This window comes from Scylla paramamosain, chromosome 29 (assembly GCF_035594125.1).
Source record: "Scylla paramamosain isolate STU-SP2022 chromosome 29, ASM3559412v1, whole genome shotgun sequence".
Classification (NCBI taxonomy): Eukaryota; Metazoa; Arthropoda; class Malacostraca; order Decapoda; family Portunidae; genus Scylla; species Scylla paramamosain.
The window spans coordinates 10,636,880-10,663,667 of NC_087179.1; the positions used below are offsets into that span (position 1 = coordinate 10,636,880).

Below are 26,788 nucleotides of genomic sequence, written 5' to 3' on the forward strand. Positions count from 1 at the left end.
TTTTTCCCTTCTCCTCCTCCATTTTCTTTTCTTCTCCCTTTCTTCTCTTTTCCGATCATATTTTTTTCTATATTGCATGTCATTCCATTCCTTATTTTATCTTACTCTTTTTTTAAATTTTTTCGTTCATACTTTTCTATCTTGCTTTATTTCTTCCTTTCACTCTTATTTCTGCTGTTCTTGTGTTTCTTGTTCTTCTTGTTCTCCTCCACTCTTATGTTCTTCGTTTAAATTCTGATCATATTAATCCACCACCACCACCACCACCACAGTCGTGTCTCTGCTTCCTCAAGTCCCATTTCGAGACTCGGTTCCTGTTTGACCTCATTTCACCTTCATTTAATCTCCTTGTTTATACTGTGGCCCTTTCCTCCCTACCTGTCTCCCTTCCTCCCTCCTTCCCTCCCTTACCTCCCTCTCTCATTCCCTTCCCTTCCCTACTCATCTACACTACGCTACTTTCATGGATTGTTTTTGTGGGTGGTGGTGATGGTGGTGCTGGTGGTGATGATTTTTTTATCGTATATTATTTTCTTTATTTTTAACGTCCCTTTGTACCTTGCCTTTCCCCGCTTCTATCCTCTCTCTCCTCTTCTCCATTCTCTTTGTGCCGCTTTCTTTTTTCATCCCTTTCCCTTCCCCTGCTTTTATCCTCGCTCCTCTTCTCTCCCTTGTCCATTCTATTTATTGTACCTTCTTTATTCCGTCCCTTTGTTTTCCTTCGCTGCTCTAATTTTGCCTCTCATCCTCTCACCTTACACGTGCTCTCCCCGCTAAATTTTTCTCGCTTTATTCATCTCAGTCAGTTCCTCTCGCTCTCCTTTTACTCAGCACAGTATTGCCTATCCTCATCAATATACCGTCCTCATTCATTCGCTCGTCCTTCTCTCGCTTCCCATACTTCTACCCTCCCAGAGAGAGAGAGAGAGAGTGTGTGTGTGTGTGTGTGTGTCTGTCTATTGTGCCAGCGAGTATTTATATCAGAAGTGGCCTTGCTTGAGAAAAAGAATAAAGAGAAAAGTGAACAAAATGTCAGTTTTTAGCTCGATCACAATGCCGCGTGTGTTTGTGTGGGATTTGGTAAGGGGCGCTAAGGGTTGAAAGTTAAGGGGCATGAACACGGAGCCAGAAGGGGCGGGAGTAGGGACTAAAGGGGAGGTACTGGGGATGCGTGAACTCATGAATGTCTGGCTAGGGAAGGGAAGGGGCCCAAAGTGTTAGGATGTCAGGGTGTCAAGGTGTGTTCTCCCGTGCCTCAGTCTCAAGGGAAAAGGAGGATGGAGGCAGTGAAGGCCAGTAGGAGGTGCGGCGCCCCCCTCTACACGCCGCACACCTGCCTCGAGACGAGTTGTTAGTCTAATTCCCTGCCATTCTCTGTCCAATGATTAGGATGCTGGTGGTCGTATATAATGGAAACAAACATGTACGAATTCAATGAGACAGACATCAGGAACAGGAAATGTTGTTACTCGAGGGTTAACGAGGATAGCATTAACATGTTGAGCCTGACGGGACACTTGCACCAAGTCTTCCTTACCACCACGTACGAGGCGCGACGCAGACGGCGGCGAGGGAGGGGTCGCAAGGACCTGCGTCGTAACTATTGCCAGGTTTGGCGCTGTGAGCGGCGATTGGCTAGACTGGCCGAGTTACAGCTCACCCATCAGCAAGGTAATGCCCCCACCCTCCTCACACACACACACACATACACACACACACACACACACACACACACACACATACACTCAAAGCCCAACACATGCACATTCACCCCCGCCCCCTGAATCACGGTTCTGGGCACACACACACACGGTAAAGTCTTCCTCCTTATCGTTGGTTAGTGTTATTACGGTTGCCACTGGTGGCTGTGCCTGCTGTTTGTTGTTGCTTTGCTCTTCTCTGTGCTGTGTGTGTGTGTGTGTGTGTGTGTGTGTGTGTGTGTGTGTGTGTGTGTGTGCGCCTGTCATGATAACGTATCGGTCCCAGTTAGTGGTAACATCAAGCTCCAGCTTCTGCGTCATCATCTCACCACCTCTGCTCTCGCGGTTTGAGAGGCAATTCATTTCAAGATTAAGACCTTCCAAGCGTTTCTTCTAATTCTTCCTCTTGCCATTATCCTCTTAAGAGCTAATAATTATTCTATTCTTTCTCTTATTATTGGTAATATATATAGATCACGGTAATTTTCGTGGGCGAGTCTGAGAAGAAGGCATATTAGATTTCTTACCCTGCTATATTCTTCACAACGCTCCCTCGCCACGTCAATAACTCACCCTTCACAGATGGTGACATCAACCTCGAGAATTCTCCAGCTTCTAAGATCTTTATTCGTTGCGTCAATAGGTGGGATGGCTAGGCAGGGGGTACGTCTTCTTTGGATCAATCGTATTGTTCGTGCCTTGCCTTAATTATCCTCGTAACCTACATTATGGCAGAGTAGTGCGTGATGCTCCGACTAGCTGACTCACCGTTTCAATATTTCAATAAGCTCTTCGAATCTTCCACCTGGTGCCATCTGCGTGAGATATTTTTAGCTTCTCCCATTCTCTGATCTTGTGTTATTGTAATTTTCCAAGGCTTGCTTTTCGTGGTGCGGTATTTAGTAATAATTAGCTGTGAAAACGGAGGAGCCGAGTAATTAGTAATGAAGAAAAAGTTTTGAGTAATGAAAGAAAAATTAAGGCAATCTTGGAACTGACGTCACTTTCGAACTCTGAGGCTTCGAAGCTCCAACGTATTGAATGTTGTCGTCACGCTTTTTTTCATACTTTTTTTTTTTTATTGATGGAATTCAGGTCGATTTTTATGTTTGACAGTTCAGAATGACAATAGGCGTGTAAAAGAACTGGCATATGCCTGTATATATGTGAAGAGTTATTATGGATGTAGGGTATGGTCGCTATCAGAGAATGAGTGTGTGTGTGTGTGTGTGCGCCGCTTCATCAGTGTTGTTTCAAAGTGTGGTGTCGTTCCTACTCTTCCCTCACTGCCTGTTTATGTGTGGCTGTGTGTTGCTTTCCTGAGAGGCAGGAGGAGCCCTGGGAGGACTCGGGTGCTCTGAGTGGGGCAAGGCGACGCTCAGGTGAGGACTGTGTAGGTTCCCTTTGTTCACGAGAGATGCTGGCGGCGCCGCGAGATGCGACCACCAACTTACTGGTGTGACAGTAAGGTGGTGTTCAGGCTTGATGTGTGGGTCCACTTCACTGCCGAGTGTCATACCATTGAAGGAGTCTAGGAATTAAAAGAAACAAACATCAATTGAACTAAGTGGTTTGAAAACTATTTTGTATGATTACTATTGATATTAGCACAGGGTGGTGTGAGTGAGATTAATTACCTATTTGTCATAAAAGCGATACATAAACAACATATTGACTGTTAAAGTCATGCTGTGAAGCAGTTGGTGAGAATACAGGAATGTGTGTATGGAAGATTTTGGTATGCCCATTAACAATGCTAGGAAAATACAGTACATTAACTACTTATGTACTTACTATGTGAAAATAAATGTCAGAGACAGTAATCAGTTGAATGCGTACAATAACTCGTATGCATATAAACAATGTACTCTACAACTGCTGAGATAACACACACACACACACACACACACCAGAAATTTATTATAAAACTCTACCTTTCAATCATTTGTGAGGCCTGACCAATTCCTGTCCACCTATGCAATCCATCTCTGAGGAGGCTGAGCTGTGTGGACGCTTCCTATAACATGATGCTAATTTGTCACTTGCCACGCCACCCTGAAGTCACATCAGCCGCCGCCAGACTCACTGCCTCTCACTCAGTGCCACAAGACTTGCCCAGGTGGCTGAGCCGTGCAATCGTGAATGCCTGAATTAAACTGGGTGCAAAGGGAAAATGCCACATGGAGCTCAGTAATAGCATGAGGAAATGATGCTGCCCCACATTCCCTAAATTGATATATATGATTTATGGACCTCGTTACAAGTACTTGTCCATAAATATTAATGCTATTTCTAGTCTTGTGTGCAGTTTGATGAACATAGCACGATATTATTTTTTCCAAAATTTGTTTTTATACAGGATAAATGCAAGTTTTTTTTTTGTGTGAATAGCAGCAGCTGTGCATTTGGTGTTTATGAAGGAATTTCTGTTGTTTTGCCCCCAGGTCCATTTCCCCTTACTGAAAGCTGTTCCATTCACACCAGCCTCCATTAACATTCATCTCAAGGCTTTACGTCCACACCTCTGAGTGTCAAATGTAAACTACTGCTCACTTGCTCAGTGCTAATGTTTTCACCTGTCATTTCGCAGGCTGAGGTCTGGGCCTCTCATGTGGCCCTGATTTTCACTTAACAACATGCAGGTACTGTCTTTCCTTGAGCAGAGGATGAAGTATGTAGTGTGTGAAAGATCACTGCTTTATCAACAGACCAGACCATATGAACCTTGTAGTCCCATCTGGGAGAGTAAGGCTGGTCATCACATGACCACACATTAATTACACATACACACACTGTTTACCAGCAGGAAGTAGGTGCAGGATGTAAGCTGAGGAGTTGTGACCTCAATGTCTTGGTGTGTGGTGTGTGAGTGGCCTCAGTCCCACCCAATGACTGGTCACTATGAGCTCTGAGCTCTCTGTTGGGGAATGGCCGGCTGTGTAGAAGGACCAGCAGGCAGCTGGCAGCATTGACATGCTAGTTGTCACGAGAATATAAAAATGGTGTGGACAAAAAGGTTATAGATGTGTGGTGTACAAACCTGAGTGTGAATGAATTAGCTTTGAGTCTGGACAGACAGGCTTGGGGCAAACAAGACTGACAGCAAAACAACTGTAAGCCTTCACCATTATAAGCATGAATTTGTAAAGCCAATAATAGCTGTATAAAGCTTGTGTGGTGGATTTCAAATTTAATCATCTTGTACATGTTTAACCCTGAAGTTTGCAAGCAATTTAGAAAATTATTAATGGCTTACCCTGAATTTGTATGAAGTCTACTCTTGTAAAAACATGCAAAACCTTTCCTGACTCAGGTACGTGAAGCCAACAGACATTATAGGTTGCTGCAGAAAACAATAGCAAGTACACACAGAATGTCAAGAGAGGCAGAGTGTAGTGAGCCCTTTGAGATTCATACTGATGTGCAGCATTGTTCAGCAGTAAAATGAGGTAAAAATTATAAAGCATTTAGTACTAGTAATTTCTGAAATTTACCATTTATTTCACTGTGATGCCACATTCAATCATTGCAGGGTTAGGTAAATCTGTTTGCCTTGATATATTCAAACTATAAATGTTTGGGCTCAACATATTTTCAATAGTTGAAATTTGAGATGTATATCAAAACTGGTAAAGTATAGCAACTGTCTTATATACTAAAACTCAAGTACTTTATGAAAAGCATGAAAGAAATCCAAGGTTAATACAAAGACTACATTTACAAAATTAACCCCTAAACATTATGAGACATTATTGGTTCATAGGAGTGGATGTTTCACAAAAGGATGTGAAGTTTGTCAGCGGAGTGATGGATGGATGAGTGTTGAGTCCCCGCCAGTATTGTAAGTGTGAAGGTGACAAGTGGCAAGACCCAGCCATGGTAAGTGTTGGACAGTTCTGCTGCTGCTCCTCTGAGACACCCACTCTTAGGGTCCTGTAAGTGTGTCTTGGGTATTGTGTTCACTCCTTATGTGTTTTGTCCACTCATCATCATGACTTATTTTCATGTATTTTGTTTATAAGAAACTTTTTTTCTATTTTGTTTCTAGTGTCATGCCGTGATTGTCAAGGAGTTTTAAAGGAATCACAACTGATAACACTATATCATCATCATCATCATCATCATCATCATCATCAACACCATCATCATCATCATCATTATGAAGGCAGGTTCCATTTTTCCTTAGTGCAGCCTTTGTTACATGATGGTGGCTTCCTGTTCCTTATAGTTATGTGTAGTTTATCTCTTGAGTTCTTGTATTTTTTGGGTAGCAGAAGACCTTATCCTATGTCCCTTAGTCTGCTTCCTGGCCCTGCACCTCCTGCTTCAAAAGATTTAGTTCACCTCATAGTCCCTCTCCTTTCCCTCAAAAAATTAAGGAAATCAGTCACTCATGATTTCATCAAAGCAGTGCAGTTGTTACCACCAATTCACTGATGCATTTGCCTCCAAAATTCATTCCTTGTGTGTTCTAGTCCACACATCCAACACAGCTCACTTTTCTTCAGCCTGCTTCACACTCTTTATGTTATTATCATCCACAGCAATCCAAGCATCTTAACTATAAAACAATAGTGTATATCTCTCTCTCTCTTTCTCTCCCTTCCATCACCCCACCTTTGATAATTGACCTAACATCTAAATTCCTGACTCTACACCTTGCATAACAGTCTCCCTTGAACATGAACTTTCCAAGAGACTTCATTTATTATTTCTCCCTTGATTGCTTACTCCCATCGCTCCAATCATGTTTCCTTGTGTTGGCGTGAGCATGATGAGGAACCTTTTGCATGTGTAGAGAGAGATTCTTGATGGATTAGTAGTGCAGGTGTGCTGGGTTTAGTCTACTGATGTTGGTAATGAGATACAAGGGTCAGTATGTAAAATGGCTAAAGTTTGCTCCTTTTTTCCTCCTGTGCAGCCAAAATCAAGAAGATCATACACCGCCTCAATCAAGATAAAGCACGCTGGCACTTCAGGCGGTCGTTATTCATGAACAAAATCATCTCCACAGTGAGTCTGCTGTGCTGTCTTGCCTTTTACTCTTTCACAGATAAGCTTTTTTCTTTTTTTTTTATCACCTACAAGCTTTTTGAGCTCTTATTTTTTCTAGTTGTCTTGTATGTAGTTTTAGCTAAGAAAAACAAAACTGACTTTCATTTATCTCTTTATTTAAGTGTTCATGTCTTAGGTTTATTAGTTTTTTAATCACCTACAACTTTTGAACGCTTATTTTTTTACTATAGTCTCATATGTAATTTTCCACACTAGAAAACAAAATTAAACTCCTGTTCTTTCTTTCTTTGACTGTCTATGCATTTACTTATTTATATTATTTATAGTTTTCTGAATATTGAGAAAGGATGATTGTAGCTTTGAAAAGGTTAAGAGAAGGACTGAAGAAGACATATATACTGTATTATTGATGTTCACTTGCTAGTCACATTCCTGTATTACATGTAGCATTCTGAAAGGCATGATAAGCTGTAGTTTTTTTTAGTTCATATCTTCCTGAAATTATGTGAAGATTTTTCTTTTTATTGATAGACTCGGAAGGAATTTAATCTTAGTTCTTCATCCATCAGGCCTGATATCTGCTAAACTGTAATTATTGTGTATGCATTCATTAAGCTCAAGACCCTCCTTTCCATTTTTTTTTCCAGAATTTATTACCTCTCCTGGTCCATGTCAAAGAGGAGAAGGGACTTATGGAAGCAACAGTGAAGTAAGTACAGTACAATTACATTCATGTTTGTGTAAGTATGTTGACAGTTCATCATTGTGGATACTGTTTGGATATTTTTGCATACTCAGAATTGCAGAACTGTATGAGTGATGGAATGTTCAGAGCAGAGTAGAGCAGAGTAGCTGATGATGATTTGTAATGCATTGTATTATCTTTTGAGGTTTAGTCAGTTTTCACTTTATAGTAACATACTATTAAGAAAACTAAAATGGTATAAGCCTGAGTAATGAAAATGCAAAACTATATGTGTCGAGATTTTATTTCTACATGAGGATTAGCATTTTTCTCTTCCTTGCCCCAGAGTGCTGCAGGAGCTGATGACACCCGTTGAGTGCCTCATGCCAACAGAGACCATGAGCCAGAACCATGAGGGGAAGCGCATCATCTATGAGCTAGAGACGGCCATTGTGAACGCTAAGAAGTTGTTCCTTGACACACAGGTCACCAAGGCCATCGTTGACCTCATGAGCTCAGTCCTCCAGGTATGTGGCTTTGTTCTTCACCAAACCTTCTTCAAGTGAGTCAGAGCAAGGCAGCTATGTAACAGTGATGAAAAATAAAAGGACTCATCCTGTAGTATCAGTAAATATATGAACTGAAAGTATGTAATTAAAAAGTTAGCAATGTAATAAAGTCAGTATATTTTCAGTTAAAACTCAATAGAAAAGTTTGTCAAGCATCAGCAAGTATTTTCCCAGTTAAAGATAAATATTGTTAGTTTTCTGGCAAGACCAAACAAACAGCAGAAGTTAAGAGTTGGTGGTGTTTGCAGGACTCCAAGATCCTCACCCTGCCAGAGTGTGAGCTGATCAACCAGTGTCTGCTGCTGGTGCGCAACTTGCTGCATGTCAGCAGCATCCAGACCCCACAGCAGCGTGCCGCCACCTTCCCTGGCCCCACTGCCTCTGTTGCCAACAGTTCTGCTGCTGCCACACCCAACCTGCCTGTTAGCGCCGGCCAGCAGGTCAGTCACCAGTGTTTGTCTACTAAGACCAATAGAGTTTACCAGTAAGATAATTTCTTACTATTAATGCATCTATATAGTGTACACTTGTAATTTTGTTCACTATGTCACTATACAACTTTGGTTTGATCTCTCCCAGACCGGAGCAAACACATCAGTGCTCACGGAAGACCAAATCATGTGGAACCTGTTTGCTCAACGCTTTGACAACATCCTCATCCAGCTCCTGACTTGCAACCAACAGGTGGGTACTGGCCTACACCTTCCTGAGGCTGAGCTGCAGACTTGGAAGGATGGAGGCTGATGATAGTTGTGTCATCTGTGCATACTTTACTGTAGTCTCATCAAAGATGTATGTCAGTTACGATTCTTGTATGTGATGTTACACAGCCACAGAAAAAAAAATCTTTTGTTACTTGTCTCTTTCCTCTTATCCTTTGTTCTGTCATGGCCAAATTTTGTCATGGTGTGTTGTTGCAGCACCTGTGGAACATCACCATGGTGCAGCTGGTATCCCTGATGTACCGAGACCAGCAGCAGGGCACCATCAGGAAGCTCATCAATGAGTGGCTCGAGTCATCCCTCCCTGAGAGTTCGGAAGATGACGAGAATAACCCCATGTCCTCCTCCTCCTCTGTGAGTGTTGACATCTCTGGGTTCTGCTTAGGCAGTGCCTTGAGCATTTTGCTTCAGTAGGGATATGTTCCGTTGGTCCTGTATTTTCTTTACCTACTAAAATTCATATATATAAAATGAAATCAATTTATATATATTAGATATGAGGCAGAAGCTTTAGAACCCAACATGTGATGAGAAAGAGTAATTAAAATTTGTCCCTCAGGATGCGATCTCCACCTCTGACCCCGTGTCTGACTCCTCGGAGAGACTGTCCCCTGTGGATGGCATGGCAAAGAAAAACAAGAAGATACACAAGATGTCAAGTCTCCAAGAGGACTCAGATCTTGCCTCAGGAAACAAGAATTTGCACAATCTGGACAGCTGCCCGGACAGCGGGTTCTGCCGGACAGGGTCCAACATAGACTCCTCCCTGGATGAGTCTGTCTCAGACAACAGCTATCGCATGCTGGCCTTGGAGAAGCAGGAGAAGGAAGGCAGCAGCAAGGGCACTATCACGGCCTGGTACCCGGGAGAGGCACTGCCCAGGCTGGATGCTGCAGGCCAAGCAATAGAAGAAGCTCCTGCGGAAGAGAAAAAGGGCTTGGATGGTAAGACCTGCGGGGACGGGGAAGCCAGCAGCCCCAAGGACATGTACAAAATTAAAATTATCAGAGAATGTGAGGAGAATGAGAGTGACCAGGGTGGCAATGAGGGCGGCAGTGAGGCAAGCAGCCCAGTGCCATCAGAAGAGCAGCAGTCGCCCATCACCCTTGAGGACAGCAAGCCCACTGACCCACACCTCATGGAGTTCCTGCCAGGAGCAGAGGCAGAAGAAGAACCAGAAGCAGAACCAGAAAGTGAACCAGTACCAGAAACAGAAGTGGGAGCAGAACCAGTGGCTCAACTAGAAGCAGGAGCAGAAGTGGAAGCAGAGGCAGAAGTAAGAGTAGGAGCAGAAGAAAAGAACATCATGGCTCCCCTAGATCCTGTCCTCATAAATAAGCAGGGTGAGGAGTCATTCCCTATGAGGGAGACTCACTCACCCATGGATGAGGAGGAAGAGGAAGAGGAGGAGGAGGTGAGACAGCCGGTCAAGTGGCCACCTAATGTGGAGGAGTCAGGCTTCAGTGGGGACTCCAGTGAGAAAAAGCCGCCACCTCAGCTGCCAAAGCTTCACAAGAACAAGCCATTGGTGGGACAGAAGCGCTCCAGACACACCATGTCCCAGAAGCTGCTGTCAGACACCCAGGAGAACAATGAGTCCAGCAACTCCACCGGCTCGGAGTGTGACGAGGGTCCCCACGCCAAGCGGCCGCACCACCAGAAACCACACAAGATGCTGAGCAAGCCCCGGCCGGCCAAGATGCTGCAGAAGGCACTGCAGGAGAGGAACATTAAAAGGACCAAACTGATAAAGAGGAAGGAAAGCAACAGCATCAAAGCAAAGGCTCTGCTTCACCACCACCCAACACCTGAGGACATCTCAAACCTCCTCAAGGAGTTCACTGTGGACTTCATGATCAACGGCTACTCTAACCTGCTGCAGGGGCTGAGGCTGCAGGTCATGATGCCCTACCAGATTGACTTAGACAAGTCTCACCTGCTGTGGCTCATCACCTACTTCCTACGCTTTGCTGTGGAGCTGGACCTGGAGCTGTCCCAGATCTGCCCTGTGCTGTGTATGGATGTGAGTACACAAACACAGCTCTTCCATTGAAGGGTGTGTGATAGCTGACATTAATCTAAACAAATAACTTTACATAACTGTTGTACTATACATATACATGAAAAAAAGAACTGGAAGCACTAGATAACCTCTGTGTTCCCTGCAGGTGGCGTGCTACCTGGTGTATGAGGGCGTGGTGATGCAGGAGGAGCTGGAGCAGGCAGTGCGGGCTGGAGAAAACAACTTGCTGCCCCACGTTCGCCGCCTCCACCTGGTCGTCACTGCCCTCAGGGAGTTTTTTGTAGCATTTGAGATCTGCCTGAAGAGGGAACAGAGCCTTCTGGATGCCAGTCACCTGTTTCACATCAGAGGTTTGTTCTGCTCCTGTGTTGAGAGGACTTGTATTGTTGTTATTGTTCTATTCTGGAGATGTGTATGTGTGTGTGTGTGTGTGTGTGTGTGTGTGTGTGTGTGTGAGAGAGGTTAAACTGTTGATTTAGTTAATAGGGAAATGTAAGACTATGCAGACTGCCTGAAAAATGAATTAATTTGATACCAATGAAGACATCTGCCAGTTATTGCAGTAATGTAGGCATTGTAATTCCACCAAAGATGTAGGATGGTGCCAACAGGAAAACCAAGACTCCATTTGAATTTTATCTTATTCCATCATAAAAGGACAATTTTTTTTTTTTTTTATGTAGGAAGGATACTGGCCAAAGGCAACAAAAATCTAATAAAAAAAAATGCCCACTGAAATGCCAGTCCCATAAAAGGGTCAAAGCAGTGGTCAAAAATTGGTGGATAAGTGTCTTGAAACCTCCCTCTTGAAGGAATTCAAGTCATAGGAAGGTTCAAGATATCACTGCAGCATTCCTCATTACTCTAGAGGTTAAGTTATCACTGTAGCATTCCTCATCATTGTATGGATTAAGATATCACTAACGTTCCTCATTTACAGTATAGGTCAAGTTATCACTGTAGCTTCACTGTATTGGTTAAGTCATCACTGTAGCATTCCTCATTCACTATAATGCCGTACTTCCCCCGTCTACCAGAAGAACTTGGGACGCTGGTGGAGATGAGACAATTGTTCGTGTTGTTGATCCGGATGTACCGACCCGGCGTGCTGAACCTCAACTACCTACAAGACCTTATCACCACCAACCACCGCTTCCTCATCACCCAGGAGGCCAATGCCCCAAGCCACTCCTTGCAGTGCTCCTTCAACCTGTTCCACCACATCAAGCAGTGAGTCCTGAGTTCATATTCAAAAAGGCTCTAGTTGAAGCTACATGGGATTTTTTATCTATGTCAAGGGCAACAAAAATTAATAATAAAAAAAAGGCCCAGTGAAGTGCCTGTTGCTAAATTAAAGGATCAAAGTAATTATCCAAAGTTTTAGAAGTGTCTGGAGATCTCCCTCTTAAAAGCATTCAAGTCATAGGAAGAGGGAAATACAGAAGCAGGCAGGGAGTTCCAGAGTGTACTAGTGAAAGGAAGGTCATTATCGAAAGCACCAAACATTTGCCACCAAGACATCACCTCAAGCATCTCGTCCTTCACAGGTTCGCCACAATGGATATCATGCGTCAGTACAGCCGTCTCCTCGAAAACTTCAACATGAATGACGAGACGGTGAATGACTGCATCTTCACCATGATGCACCACATTGCTGGTGACCTGAGGAACGTCAACGTGCTGCTGCAGCCGTCCATCCTCAAGGTGTTCATGCGTATCTGGAAGGAAGGCTTTGAGCTGTGCGGGGTGAGTGTGTGTGGATGTGATGGACAAGTGTTTATGAGGTCCTTGGGTTTGTAACATGTATGTAATACTCTACAGTCCCTGAAATTTTTATGTGTGGTAAAGACCTTGGCAGAAAGAGTCTTCACACTGAATGACGCTTCCTTTCTGCAGGACTGGGCAGACCTGATAGAGTATGTCCTCCGCAAGTGTACCCGCATCCGCATCAAACACCCGGACAAGGAGAAGAGCAAGAACTCGCACAAGCCTATGGTGGAGGCTCCAGGGATAGACCTCTCGTGAGTACTGGCTGAGTAGAACAAGTCCCTCAAGTCTGTATGCCTTGCTGGACTTTCTTGCTTAGTGTTCAGCATTTATGATGTGTGTCTTAAACTTCAGTTACTATACAATGACCTCCCTGACATATCTTTTGTGCTAAAGTGCAATTCTATCACAGATGTATAATGTGTTTACTTCTGTCAGTATCCAAGAAAGTGTATGTTGCTAATAATTCTATTTGCCCCAAGGAATGAGGACTTTGATCAGCTATACAACCTATACCTGGCCACCACGAGTGAACAGGACCTCATGGACAAGATAAAGGAGATCTGCTGTGATGACTCTATTGAGGAACCTATCAAGAAGGAAGTGAGTGCTCTCTTTGTGTTTCTTTCCTTTTCCCTCATCTCTTCTTTAGCTGACAAAATTTTGATGCTAAAGAAAGAAGATTTTAAGGTATGTTTTTTTTTGTATACCACAATTCAAGATTGTGTATCTTTTGCTTATGATATTTTATGCACATAAAAGTGGTTAATATGATATTTAATGCCTCTGTTATGTCCACTGTGAATATTTAATGGGACTTGGGATGAAACAAAGCACAATTGCTGACATGCACTGTTTCACCAACAGGTAATACAGAAGTTGTTAGCACGAGGCTTCATAACCAACAGTGAATGCTCCAAGCTATGCGCGGAGATCCCCATTGTAAGTGCTGCTGTGGATAGATGAAATCATATAGCTGAGAAGATAATGCATGAAAATCTTGAACTTTTGTATGGTTTTATACATCTTAATGTGGAACTCTGTGATCCTGGAGTAGTAGAACAGTTTGCTTCCTTCTCTTTTCTTTGTTAAATATCTGGTAGCCAATCTTATCTTGAGGCTGTTCTGTTGCAAAGTTTGTCTCCCTGCACAGGCCAGCCACACGCACACAGACCCTGAACCCGCCATCCCCCAGCACTCCCAGGTGGAGCCGCTGGTTGCCAACAAGTCAGAGGGAGATGTCAGTCTCGAGTGTGATGTCATGCAAGTCAGCAGCGATTCGGAAGACTCCTCTGACATCCCTTCAAACCTTGCCCACACCACCCAGGTCACCAAGATGTCCACGGAAGAAGTGACGGAAAAGCTTGATGGCATGGGAAGCCTGAAGCTTGCCTCACCTCCACATGCTGAAAGGTTGAAGCCCAAGCAGGAGGAGAAGCCTGTTGAAACCCAAGGTGAGGCTTTCCTGCTGCTTGGGAGTGAGGACACTGACTATTAGCTACTTTTCTTATCCATGTTCAAGTGACATCAAAAGCTTATGGCTTGATATTTGTTTGTGACATCAAAAGCTTATGGCTTGATATTTGTTTGTTTTATATTAATGTTCTCCTAGTGTGTTTCCCATCATGTTACAGAAGGCCATGTCTCAATCACTTCAGTTGCCAGTCATTACACTCCATCTTTTCTCTGCATGAAAGATAAGAACCGTCTAACCACCTCTTTCCTCCACACAGCCCCATCGTCAGAGAAGAGCATGGATGCCACCTTCCTCTTTAATGAGGACAGCTATGACTGGGATGACAACACTACCGTTGCCTTCCTTATCGGTGAGTGTTCTGCTGGTGGGTGAAGGGAGCAAGGTAGGTGTATGACCAAGTGTTGCACAGAGAAGTAGGGTTGTAGTTTTATTATGCTGGGTGAGGAAGAGTTGGGTGGATTGTATTGTCAGGCATGAAGGGAGTGACAGATTAACTGATGGTAATATATATGGTGAGCTACAAGATAAGAAAATAAGGGAAGATGTAAGAAGCCATCAAGCCTACATGTGGCAGTTACTGAAATGTAGAGATGGCAAACACAGTAATAGTTTTCAGAATAGCTTACTTCTCCTAGGACCCGGAGAGGACTTGCATAGCGAGAAGATACAGGCATTACCTCAGAGAAGGATGGGACAGGCAGGAATTGTAAGTGCTGATTCTAATTTTTCACCTTTGGGTCTTCAGACAAGCTGAGAGAGGAGGGCTATGGGAGTCAGGTTGTGTGGCTTCAGAAGCAGATTCTTGAGGCCTGCTATGCCAAGATCAGGTTCATGGGCACTGACCTCCCCAGACCAGAGCCTGTTGCCTTCCATTTCACATGTAAGTAACTTTCATTATGGAATTAGAAGAAGTAAAGAAGGAACACTTCAGTAATATTTATCCATGATTGCTGTGCATTGATAGGGACAAAGATCAACTGAAACTCATTTGAATCTTGTTGATAGTACCTGTGATCAAGTATCTTGCTAAAAGTTAAAATTTTGGTGACATCCTTTCATGAATTACTTTTCCTGCCTTTCAAGTAAGTTTTTTATTGTTTGTCATGCTGTACAAGTGTGCCAGTGCAGAAACTAAAGGCTTTGAAAAAAATGCACACATCAGTAACAAATGCTTTCTTCTCTCACACAGCAGTGCTTCCTTCTCTTATACTGTTGTTCCTTCTCACACAGTAGTAACAAATGCTTTCTTCACTTCCTTGTGTCACACAGTAGTAACAATTATTTCCTCATACACCATAGTAACAAATACTTCCTTTCCACCAGTGTCCAACCAGTCCATCCCGCTCATTCCATGGACCAGTGAGCAGGAGGAGGCATTCTCTTCACCCACCTTCCGTCAGCTGTTGGCCGAGCTTGGTTTCCACCTGCCCTCAGATACTGGAAAGCTGTACCCCCGCATCCCCCACTTCTGGTGCCCTGAGGTGCTCTACATGGTGGCCAAGAGACTCGGGGACATTACTGACAGTGAGTCCATTGCCACCCCCCTCCCTCTCCTCTCCCCTCTTTTCCCAATACTGTTTTTGTGGACTAGATTCATATCATACACACAACAAGCAAGTAACTTCCTTATTTTTAAAAGATAAATTGTAAAGAAAATGTATTTGTCAGTAATAAGATACAAAGAGCATATTGCTGAACAATTTCACAATTAACATAAGGTTTGTGTAGGTTTGTGTAGAGAAAGAAAGACTTGAAGCAGTGAAGGTGAGGTGACAGTGTAGTGTGGTGACAGGCCAGTCAAGGTGGACCAATATTGATCATCTTGACTTCATTGGTAACTTATTAGAATTATGTTCCCTTTAAGTATCCTGCCAGAGGTCTAGTCTCCACTGAATACTTGTTCCTCTTCATGGCCAATTTATCAAGCATTCAGATTAGTTTGTAGTGTTTCAGTGAAATGCCTAAACATGAGAAACTAATCTAAAAGTGGAATAAATCAGTTGTGAAGCTGGATGGGGACCAGACCACTGGCAGCACACTCACAGGGCACACCAGTTCTCACACTGGTACCATTCAGATCAAGATGATCACCCAGGCTGAGTGGATACTATCATCAGCCTTGACATGACCTATCACCACAACACACACCTTCCTATTCTTGCCACACCTGCTGTGGTTGACACACACCTTCTCCACAGGTGTTCTGAGAGTGCCATTGGAGCAGATGCAGTTACTGATGCAACATGTGAGGCAGATGGCCCTCACAGGTGCTATGAGAGTCGAGGGAGTTCCGTAAGTTGCATTCTGTGTTGTAAAGTCTAGTGATTATCTTTGTTGTATACTTTCACTGCATTGCTGGGACAGGAGGCACCATTACTATGTAGGATAGACATGACTCAATGTTCTGAAGGTGACTCATACTAACCTAGAGAGAGAGAAAAAAAATTGAGACAAAGATTATTAGAATACACAAAAAACCAAAGTTATTGTAGGATTGTGCTCTTGGTCTGTGGTTTGTAGTGAGAGGGAGTTTGATATACAAGTCTTTTTATCAAACCAACAGCAAAAGGACGATAACACAAACAAGGTGGGCACCAGCATACACACATGCATCCACCTTGATATCCATGCCATCCTCCTTTTGCTGCTGGTCTGATATAAAAATTATTATTAATGTATGGAATCTCTCTCTCTCTCTCTCTGACTGCAGGTAGACACAAAGATAGATGCACATCTGTGCTTTAAAACTGATGGATACCCTTTTTGCACCAGGCTGGAAGAGTCCTTTGTTAATAAGAGAGCTTCTTCTGTTGACTACGATGATTCCTCTGAGGAAGTCAGTGACTGCTCCATGGAGAACAACCGCTCCGGCAATTCGTCTCCAGTGTCATCCATTGAGGAGAAACTGATGCCACTGGCTGAGGGAGAGCCAGCCCGGAGCACCAGCCTCACCTAAGAGGTAGGACAGTGGTCTTGTGCTTCCCTTACTGGGTTGATGTGCAGTAGTCTGCTGGGTAACATGTTTAGGAAGGATGTAATAGTTTGTATCTGAAATACTCAATTTGATCAACTTTGAAAATGTCTAAAACTTTTTTGCTTACTTTTTAATGCTCTGTTTTCAAGACTGCATGTTAAAACAGTGGAGGAAGGTATTGCCTCTTAACCCTTACCTTGTAGTTGATACATGCCTGACATGTCACAGTCATCACTTTTTTAATTCCCAAGTTAACAAACAGTAATTTAGGCGGCAGAGTAACCCAAGTTCTGGTTGAGCTTGAGTTACTTTGAGCCTAAAGCTTACTACACTCAACCATCTGCTGTTGCAGAATGCATCATTGTGTTTCACTGATATTGCAGTGACCTCAAACTGTGAAATTAAGTTTATTGGTCCTAAAATTACTTCAGCTGAAATCCTCAAGTGTACACACACTATGTCAGGTGTTGTTCCACAGATGATCTTTTACTGGATCCTTTTCTGCATTTTCCTCATTATCTCATTCCATGTCATTATTTCAAATGCTATCTGCTGCAGGAGAGCATAACATGGCACTAGACATCATCATATTCATCATATTGCTGCATTGTTAGGTGGCAAAAAAAAAGTCAGAATAAAAAATGTGCTTTTGGATGCCAGGGCATGATTAGAAGGATTCACATCAGTACTTGAGCAATGTTGCTGCAATGCAGAAGCAACACCATTGAGCTGCAGTAGCAGAGGATTGAGTGTACTGAGTTGGGAGCACAGTGATCACTGTGAGGTGTCCTGCACGCATCTGCTGCAATACAAAGGTTAAGTCCATACCTGGTGTTGGGTATGAAATTGATGTGTACAGTCATCCTCAACTTGACTTAATTCCTCACAAAATATCAAGAATACAACAGTTGCACACTGTAGGGCAGAGGGAGTTGAGATCTGGCAGGGATGAGGCTCCTCTGATAATTAAGTAGCCTTCACAAGGGTAATTAATAATATCCTTGCCACAACAAAGAATTTATCATTAAAACTTAAGTAGCTGTCAGAGAAGACCTATCCACTGAGGGTATCAGAAGAGCAACTGACACATGGAAAGACTTCTGATTTGGCCAACCATCATCAAGCGGTGCACAAAATAAAATATAAATGGTTGGCGATCTGCATCTAGACCATTTAAGTGACGTTACTTCAACATACAACCTTTGACCATGATTTTCCCTTTCTCTAGGTACAAATAGTTATTGATGAAAATAAATAGGTCACTAAGAACAGTTCAAAACACATGTAGTATATATCAAAAATAGTCTGTGTGGTGGAATAATGATAGCTTTGCCTGTGGCTTGCAAAGTAAAGATGAAGGAATGAAATGAGGGGTTTTTGAGTGGGTTAAGCACAGCATCCCAAGATTGGTTAGCTAAATAAATGGCAGAAAGAGTATATATACGAGTATGGGGGATGTCATTGATGGGTGGAAGAGGACGAGTTCCAGTGGTGTGAGAGGGTAGTGCTGAGGTGTGCAGGAGAAACAGCTAAGGTGAGAAAGAGGATTAGCAAGTGCAAGGAGGCAAAAGAAGGACAGGAATAAGTTAACTCCTCTGCTGAGGTGATCCCCTTGGGGAATGATCAGAAACAGGTCAGATATAGATAGAAAATAAAGAATACATACACAGACAAGTTCTGATATTGAGTTTGAGATAAATCACATCTAAAAAAACAACAACTATTGGTGACATTAACTGTATTCAGTAACGTGTATAACCAATAATTTCATATAAAATATATATTTTCACAAAGTAATGCCATTTTTCAGTCCAGTATTTTCAAGCTGATCACATGTGGGTATTTCAGACTAAATACTTGGAGGAAACACACACTTGGAGTATTGCTATCTCTAGCTTGTTGCATTGCCAAAGAGTAAAAGCCAGCACCTGAGATGCTGCCTTGTGATGCAGTTTATTCCAATGGTCAGTCAGAGTCCGAGGACTTCTGTCCTTGTCATCAAAAGCTTGCATTGAGGTGGTCATGGCAGATTCAAGTTCCTTCTGGAACTGGAAAAGTTATTGTAGGATGTTATCCCCGAGAGTGCCCTTTTGTCTGCACCAAGCGTATGTAATTGACTCCTATTGAGTCTTTCTCATTGGTATATAAATATATAAATTTTTTTTTTTTCTTTGAAGATGAGAGCAAGACACATGCAGTATTGAAAGGAAGCAACATGCAGTGTTGGTGTCTAGTGTTGAAGGAATTTTTCTGTGTTACATACTATATACTTGCCTAAGTGCAGAAAATACTATGTAGGAGAGATGTGAAACTTAGTTGTACCTCATTTTGAGGTAACAGACAGATCTTCCAGACTTTATGCTAAAAGGAAGACTGTGTGAAGAAAGGCAGGCTTGTAAACTTTACAAGAAATGCTTCAATGTTTGTTGTGTAGAAAAAAAAAAACATTTAAAAACAATTATACATGCAAAGTTGGAAAGACATATGAAACTAGTGAAATAATGAAACTCCAGTGAACCCGATGAGAAACTTGCACTGATGTATGAGGGAGATGTTAGAAAGTTATAGTTGTGGTAGTTTTGAACTTCATACCTTTGGAAATAGACTGCAGTTTCCAGAAGACTTGAGTGACTAGACCCAACAGTGTTAGAACCAGGATCAGTATCTGCCAGTTCTGGAGGACTCCCCAGAGAATCGTCACAGAGCGTCCAGCTGACGGCCAATATGTGTCATGTCACCCTTGGACAAGGCTCCGTGTCTTCGTTCCCAGACACTCCTTTCCTGCTGGCACTCCCCAGTGTCTCCACTATGCCTGAAATAAGATTACTAGAGTCAGTTTTACTACTAACTGAATTATATAAGCTTCTTAAGCACTGAATTAAAACCTTAATTTAGAATTTACATTCCAGCTCAGCTGGATTCTCTAGGGCATAAATCAAATGTTCAAATGCTTACCATTTTCTACAATTTGCTTGTCATTCCTATATAAGTAAGAATACTTTGGTGCAGTATGTTACTGCAACTGAGCTAGAAAGGATTATATTAATCCTAAATAAAATAGCTACAATTACTACCTGAACCACTGTGAATTTCCAAGTACATTCCTTATCAGTGGTATTTATTATCCTACACATCACATCACAAGACATCTCAAGCCTCAGAAGGGAGCCACATCACCAACATTCAGTGTTAGTGTGTTCGTCTGAGTCCCACTAAGGAGCAGCAGGTGTGCATCTCGTCGTAAGTGTAGTCAGGGCAGGAAATAAAATCATCATGACCCACTGTTTTAACTTGGCTGTCTTGTTATTCACTAAATACATTTCATTCTAATGGACATTTCTAAGGCATCATGAGGTGTGACATCTTCATGCAGCATCTGAATGTATTGTTCCTCACCAGATTGAAGTGTTTACTTTTTGTTCACTTTAACTTTCAATGTGATATTTACTTATTTGTTTTAATTAGTACATAAACTTGCTTCAAAATAGCTTTTTATAAGTAAATATAATTTCTAATTAGTGATGGGTAGTAGTAATAATGTAAGGCCATGTCAATGTTTAGTCTCCCTCGTATCAGTAATGTGAGGGCAGTGAGGGTCAAGGGCTTCTGAATGCCTCATTGGAAGTATGAACTCTGTCCAGGCAGAAATTTCAGGAGCTTGGCATTTTGGGGAAAGTTCATAACTCAACGAAGATGTAAACCTGTTTTGGCAACTGTCTGGGTAAGTCATCACTTCTCCATGTGTGCCTGCTCAACATGTTGACTTACCTGGCACTTCTAGTGAAGGAGCTTCCTGTTCCTTTTGTGTGTTCACTGTGAAATAACCCTTCATACCACCTGTTCCTATGGAAACATTGCACATAACTCAGGACCCCAGACACTCTACCTCTACCACTCACAGCAAGTACAAGACTTGTGAGGAAGTATGCATACACAGGTCCATTTACCTGCTTGATAGGTGTTGTTTTTGGGTAGGTTAGTTATTAGTACATACACACACACACACACACACACACACACACACACACTTGCTCATAACAGGATGGCCCTGAATCACTCAAGACCTTGCTAGAACTTGTACAGTCATACAAAAAAATTATCCTTACTACTGTGAACACTTGAGTTTAATTTAGAGCAGAACATCTCAAGCAGTTTTGGTGTATGGCAAACCTGGCTGTCTAAAACATTATGAAGCGTGTTGCATATTATGTGATTGGAAGCCTTGACATGTGGATCACATATTAGATACCACCCACCTCCACATTTATCATGAATATTTCTCTGCCTGCTAAGTCAGAATGACACACATCATTTATGAAGGATACTTTTTATATGACTGTACAATCAGTACATCCATCAATCACAGTAACACAGTATAATGGCTTTCATGTTGTTCTCATGGCAGATTTAAAGATGCTGAATCCATACTGCATCAAGTTTGTTGCTAGTAGTCAAGCAGAGGAAGCATTTAATTGAGCAGTATTTTGGATGTCATGTCATATCTACAGAATGTGATTCTGTTGATATAACAGAATGTGATTCTGTTTGATATAACAGTACATCATGTATAGGACCTGCTGCAGAAGCAACTTGCTATGTGCTTTAGCTATGTGCTGCACTGCCACCATGACGCACTAGACCTGTGGTGGACACACACAGCACGGTCTAGTAAATCTCTATTTACACCACTCAACTCGAGTAAAAATGCTGAACATAACTATTATGTAAATCCAATGTAATCCATAAAATGTGTATTTGTAGATGGACTGGCTGCACTGCCTTAACTGTGGTCTGCTCAAATAAAGATTAGTGAGTTCTGTTAAATTTTAATCTATAAAATTAATGAAATTGCACATTTGAAGTGCATTAAAGAAACAACCAACACATGAAAGGGTTTTCCATCTCCACATTTTTGTTATAATTTGAAAAACTTGTTCCAAGGTTCCATGGATCAGCATTGCTCACTTGGTGGCACACCACAACACTGCCCAGCTGTGTGCTGTTTTAGTCTCTTATTTCCTTCTAGACTACAAGGTACATTTTCTCTGATCAATTGGCATTCCACCTTCTACTTTTAAATAATAAACATCATGCTCAGTTCTTCCCACTGCTTTCCTGTCTGTCCCATCACTTCCCTAATACATCGTTTACACGTCCAATTCTCAGCTTTAATAATCTTTAATAGTCTTTAATAGTCAATTTGTAATGGCCACAAAATCTCATGTCTACGATTGAAGCATTCAATCTGCCTGTCATGTCAAGGCACCAGCTTCATCCACTCTAAACTCACACAGAGCTATCTTCTCTACTACCTATTGCATCTACTACCTATTGCATCAATTAAATCATCCACACAAACATTTTGACCCATTTAGAAACCACAAACCTTATATTTTTCAAACAACAAATACATTGCTACAATCTCTGCTTTTCTGGTCTATGTTGTTTGGGAGCAATAATGCAACATGAAGCAAAACAAAGTGAACACAAAGCAAAGAGGGGTTTCTTGCATCTATAATACTTAAAATTTTTTAGTTTTCACCAATGTTTTCTACTAGTCTTGCATATTTTCTTGAAAAGTCCTGCTGAGCCTACACAAAATATGAGCAAGACTGCCAGCATCAGTTAGGAGGCATGTTTTGCCTCATGAGGCTGAATGCATATATGTAAAAAGGTCCATGCAACCAGCAACACAGTGGTTGCAAATGATCATGCATTTCAAAGTATTCCATCCCCATACCAAGACAGATCAGACTGGCATTTACTTGCTCTATTATTATCAAGTTTGAATTAATTTAAATTAATTTAAAGACAAAACACTGACCAGAAGGCAAAGATAAAGAATACATGTCCTGTCACTGCACACATGTCCAGCATGTTTCATGTATTACCACACCCTGACTTCCTGTGTTCACCTTTGTTTGAATGAGGTTATCTACTTAATGTTTCTCATGCACACTTATTAATACCTGTAATAGTCATACCTGATACAGCATGCATGAATATTCCTCAGTAAACCAAACCCCACGTACCTACCATTAATACACTGCACTATAACCTATGACACTACTGTTGTTGTCTCGTATAACTAGAGTTATTTCTGTATTCAGTAATTTTTTTACTTGGTTTACACTGTTGTGGTGTCTGACACAAAAACTGTAATGTGTGAGTGAGTTCGTTTCTTTACCACATCCTCTTACCAACACTGATTCTGGCAGGTGGTTTTCAACATTATTAATCATGAAGTCCACGACTGAGCAAACTAAATTTACGAACCTTTTCTCAAAGTAGCTTGCATGTTCCTCTGTGGTGTAGCAATTATTGTTCCTTGCTATGAAGCCACAGCCTGTCCAAATCTGCTCTCCATCCTTCCTTGCAGGTTGGTCGATGCATGGGTGCCTGTAAAGGTAAACTGGTCACCAAGATGTCTTAGTAAGGCTACTGTCCCACGTTAATGGATGTTTACTCATCAGAGACATAAAGGCCAACCAGATGGAGACTGAAGTACTGGTATTAAGTGCATTACAGCACCTAACTAAATTTTACAAATGGCACTTGAATTTTCTTGCTACAACAAATTACAGCTCTCAGCTTTACCATGGTAAAGATTCACAACTTTAAAAATCATGATTGTGGTCAACGATTTTCAGTACCACTCATGTTTTGAGGTCTGTGCTATAGAGAGGGTAACAGAGTGTGGCCATGCTGTTGTGAGCAAAACACACACATGCACACACACGCGTGCACGTGCGCGTACGCATGCACGTGCACACACACACACACAAACACACACACACACACACACACACACACACACACACACACTATAATGAAGTGACCATTGGGTGGTGTGGTGGAGTAGTTGATTACACACACAGAAGGGCCAGGTGGAGCTGTTGGCTAGTGGGAGTGTGAGGAGTTGAGACCATGGGAGAGGATGAATGAAAAGGTTTGGATGTTTTAGAATAGAGAGGCAGTACATACATCATATATTTAATTGAAAAACCTAAAAGATGCCATACATTTTCCCATCACAGGTGTATAGAGGAGGAAACAACACTAGAGCACAATTTTTGTTAAATTTCTTCATTGGCCGCATATTAAATGAATTTCCATTGGTTGTAGATTTTAGATATTTTAGACAGATTTTAGACAGATTTTAGCAAAATCTGTCCCCACAAAAGCTAAAAAATCAGCTACTGCCACTAAATCAATCCTAGCAGGCACCAGATAAGCATATCAGTTACTTCAGGAAACTACACTGATTGTTCTTTCAAGTGAGAACTTAATCATTGTAGTAAAATGAGGCTTTGAGTTAACTTTGGCCAACAATTGGAAATACTAAAATCAGGCTGGATGACTGCCCATGCCCAAAAGTATTACCCAAGTGTTGATTCCTGCACCATAGTTATGTAAATTACTAAGATTACTGAAGAAGTGAATGATTAATAAGAATATTCAAATTAACTTCTATTTATCAGTACACATTATAAGATATCTGACATTAACATTTGACTAAAAACTGAATATATGACTACATAGTAGCAGTCAAAATGGCAAAGTAATGGCAGAATGTTGGTCGTAAAACAAATTTATCTTTTCCTGTATAGTTTAGAAAACCTGTGGCTGGTTTGATGATGTTTCCAGCAGGCCTTCCACCAGCTGCTGTCTTCCCATCACCTCCGCCTCTACCTCGGTCCCAGCTGACCCACCCCTGCCCACCACCTGCCCACTGCGAGGGTGCCGCCACTCCTCTGTGAACCCTACGGACACACCCTGATCTCGAGTGCTGGCACTGGTGTCGCCTCGTCCTTCCCCGCCCCAGGAGGGTTGAAAGCCTGAGCTTGTGATGTGGACACCCAAGTGTTCAAGAGTTCCATTGGGGATGGAAAAGTGCAAACTGTTTACACTCATATTTCTATTTTTTTTATATAGGTATATAATACATGTTTAATGTGAGACTTAAATTATTTTACTTGCATACAAACTATTTTTATTAGTTGATGGCTATCTGTATAACCAAAGATCCAGACCTTTGTGTAAAGACTCACTTCAGGAGAGCTAACTGGCATTACAGACTGTCACTGTACCCTGCAATCCTAGACTTAAGCTTGTTAAGTAATTATGTGACGTCATCCACCTGTGTACTCCATACAACCTTGATTACCTCTGGCTTCAATTTTACTTAGCTTGATTCTTTTGTATGAGTTGTACAATAATAATTTCCTCTGATCCAAGCATCAGTGCTAACTTCTGTAAAGGACAATTTCAGTACAAATGTAATTTTAGAAGACAAAAAGTTCATCTTAAGCTGCTTAGAGTTTCTGAATACGTTTTCATCTTCTGATCAACATACAATGCACATTAAGGCCAACATCTGTTGAGATGCTTGGGTCAGGGTCTGTCTTGTCTAATCTCCATCATCAGTGAAAAAACTCAGCAAAGAGCTCAAAGTCTCTAACAGGAACCCTTTTATATGAAGCAGCAAATATCTGCTACTGAGTGACTGAAATGTGTTAAATGACTTGTCACAGTACATAAATACTAGTTCAATGATTTGCCTTTACTTTTACTTTCCTCTGCTGATATAGAGTTGTGTGTGTGAGTAATTTACTACTGTCTGAAGGAAGAAATGGTGTCCTAACAACCTACTACACTGTTATGGGAAGATACCAGAGCTCGTGACGTCCAATCCTTGGGTGAGGCCAAGACTTTCCATGTCTCCTCCTCCAGCTCAAGCTTGTCACTCAGTGAGAAACTTTGTTGTCTGAGCAGGGCATAAACTTCAGCTTCTTAGATGACAGTTATTGGGATGTGTACATAAGCCAATAGCTACCACCACTTCAACTGAGGCTCATCCCCACAATACACATTATGTGCTGTGAAGCAAGTTTGAAATTAATGCCACAGCCATGTTCACAATTATATTAGACATCTAGTCCTCCTATTCTTGTCCTAACTTACTCTAGTCCTCCCATTCTTGTCCTCATCTGCTCTAGTCCTCCCAATCCCGTTCTCACCTCTGATCCTTCTATTCCTGTCCTCACCTCCTCTAGTCCTCCCATTCCTATCCTCACCTGCTCTAGTCCTCCCATTCCTGTCCTCACCTGCTGTAGTCCTCCCATTCCTTTCCTCACCTGCTCTAATCCTCCCATTCCTGTCTTCACTTGCTGTAATCCTCCCATTCCTGTCTCCACTTACTATAGTCCTCCCATTCCTGTCCTCACCTGCTGTAATCTTCCCATTCCTGTCCTCACCTACTGTAATCTTCCTATTCCTGTCCCCACCTAGTCTAGTCTTCCCATTATCATATGTCCTCTAGCACTACCATTTCACAAGAGGTCAATTTCCTGCACCTACAACAACCACACTTTTACTATATCCTCTTTTGGTTGCCTTACTTTCTACCACTTTTTTCAGCTTGGCTAAATTTCCTCTCAGACACCCCAAGTTTAATTTCTTCACCTTTACACGACGTATTAATGTTATATGCATGTGCTAGTATTATGTAGTACTTCCATCATCCATTGTTCAAACACTATTACCATCTCTCAGGTAACTAACTGATTTAACTCGTTTGTTCCCTAATATTCACTATATTTAATTTTCCACTGTACCTCTCAATTTTCTCTCTCAAAGAACTAAGCCTTACTCTGCCAAACTGCATCTATCATCTTGTTTTTATTTCCTCAGAATATGCAGAAAAAAAGAAAGCTGGGATGATATTCAAGTTAATTGAAACTGTGGTTATGATGATCAGATAACTTTGATTATGTACATATTGATAATCTAGTGAATGGTGTGGAGGTCATAAGGTGACCTAACCCAACTAGTGAGGAAGACTTGCTACAGATA

The 26,788-nt window shown here is 41.9% G+C and overlaps 1 protein-coding gene across 22 annotated transcripts in view; it reads left to right on the forward strand.

Annotated features, from left to right (window-relative positions):
• Nucleotides 1–25,489, forward strand: part of LOC135115274 (protein timeless-like) — a 118,981-nt gene extending 93,492 nt beyond the window's left edge. For 4 of the 22 annotated variants that reach the window (XM_064031864.1, XM_064031852.1, XM_064031865.1 and 1 more), the window contains 22 exons: nt 1,390–1,671; nt 5,749–5,865; nt 6,622–6,713; nt 7,364–7,425; nt 7,748–7,928; nt 8,219–8,410; nt 8,550–8,654; nt 8,891–9,046; nt 9,252–10,715; nt 10,861–11,065; nt 11,753–11,945; nt 12,263–12,461; nt 12,612–12,736; nt 12,965–13,085; nt 13,350–13,424; nt 13,636–13,936; nt 14,216–14,308; nt 14,705–14,839; nt 15,283–15,483; nt 16,158–16,251; nt 16,732–16,918; nt 24,544–25,489. In XM_064031864.1, coding sequence (XP_063887934.1) covers nt 1,390–1,671; nt 5,749–5,865; nt 6,622–6,713; nt 7,364–7,425; nt 7,748–7,928; nt 8,219–8,410; nt 8,550–8,654; nt 8,891–9,046; nt 9,252–10,715; nt 10,861–11,065; nt 11,753–11,945; nt 12,263–12,461; nt 12,612–12,736; nt 12,965–13,085; nt 13,350–13,424; nt 13,636–13,936; nt 14,216–14,308; nt 14,705–14,839; nt 15,283–15,483; nt 16,158–16,251; nt 16,732–16,915 — 4,577 coding nt within the window. In that variant the 3' untranslated portion in view covers nt 16,916–16,918; nt 24,544–25,489. Of the gene's footprint in view, nt 1–1,389; nt 1,672–1,730; nt 3,083–3,138; nt 5,150–5,463; nt 5,580–5,748; nt 5,866–6,621; nt 6,714–7,363; nt 7,426–7,747; nt 7,929–8,218; nt 8,411–8,549; nt 8,655–8,890; nt 9,047–9,251; nt 10,716–10,860; nt 11,066–11,752; nt 11,946–12,262; nt 12,462–12,611; nt 12,737–12,964; nt 13,086–13,349; nt 13,425–13,635; nt 13,937–14,215; nt 14,309–14,704; nt 14,840–15,282; nt 15,484–16,157; nt 16,252–16,731; nt 16,919–19,110; nt 20,007–23,312 lie in introns of those variants that run through there. The other 18 variants (XM_064031868.1, XM_064031863.1, XM_064031869.1 and 15 more) reach the window with 14 other exon arrangements.
• Nucleotides 25,490–26,788: the final 1,299 nt, after the last annotated feature.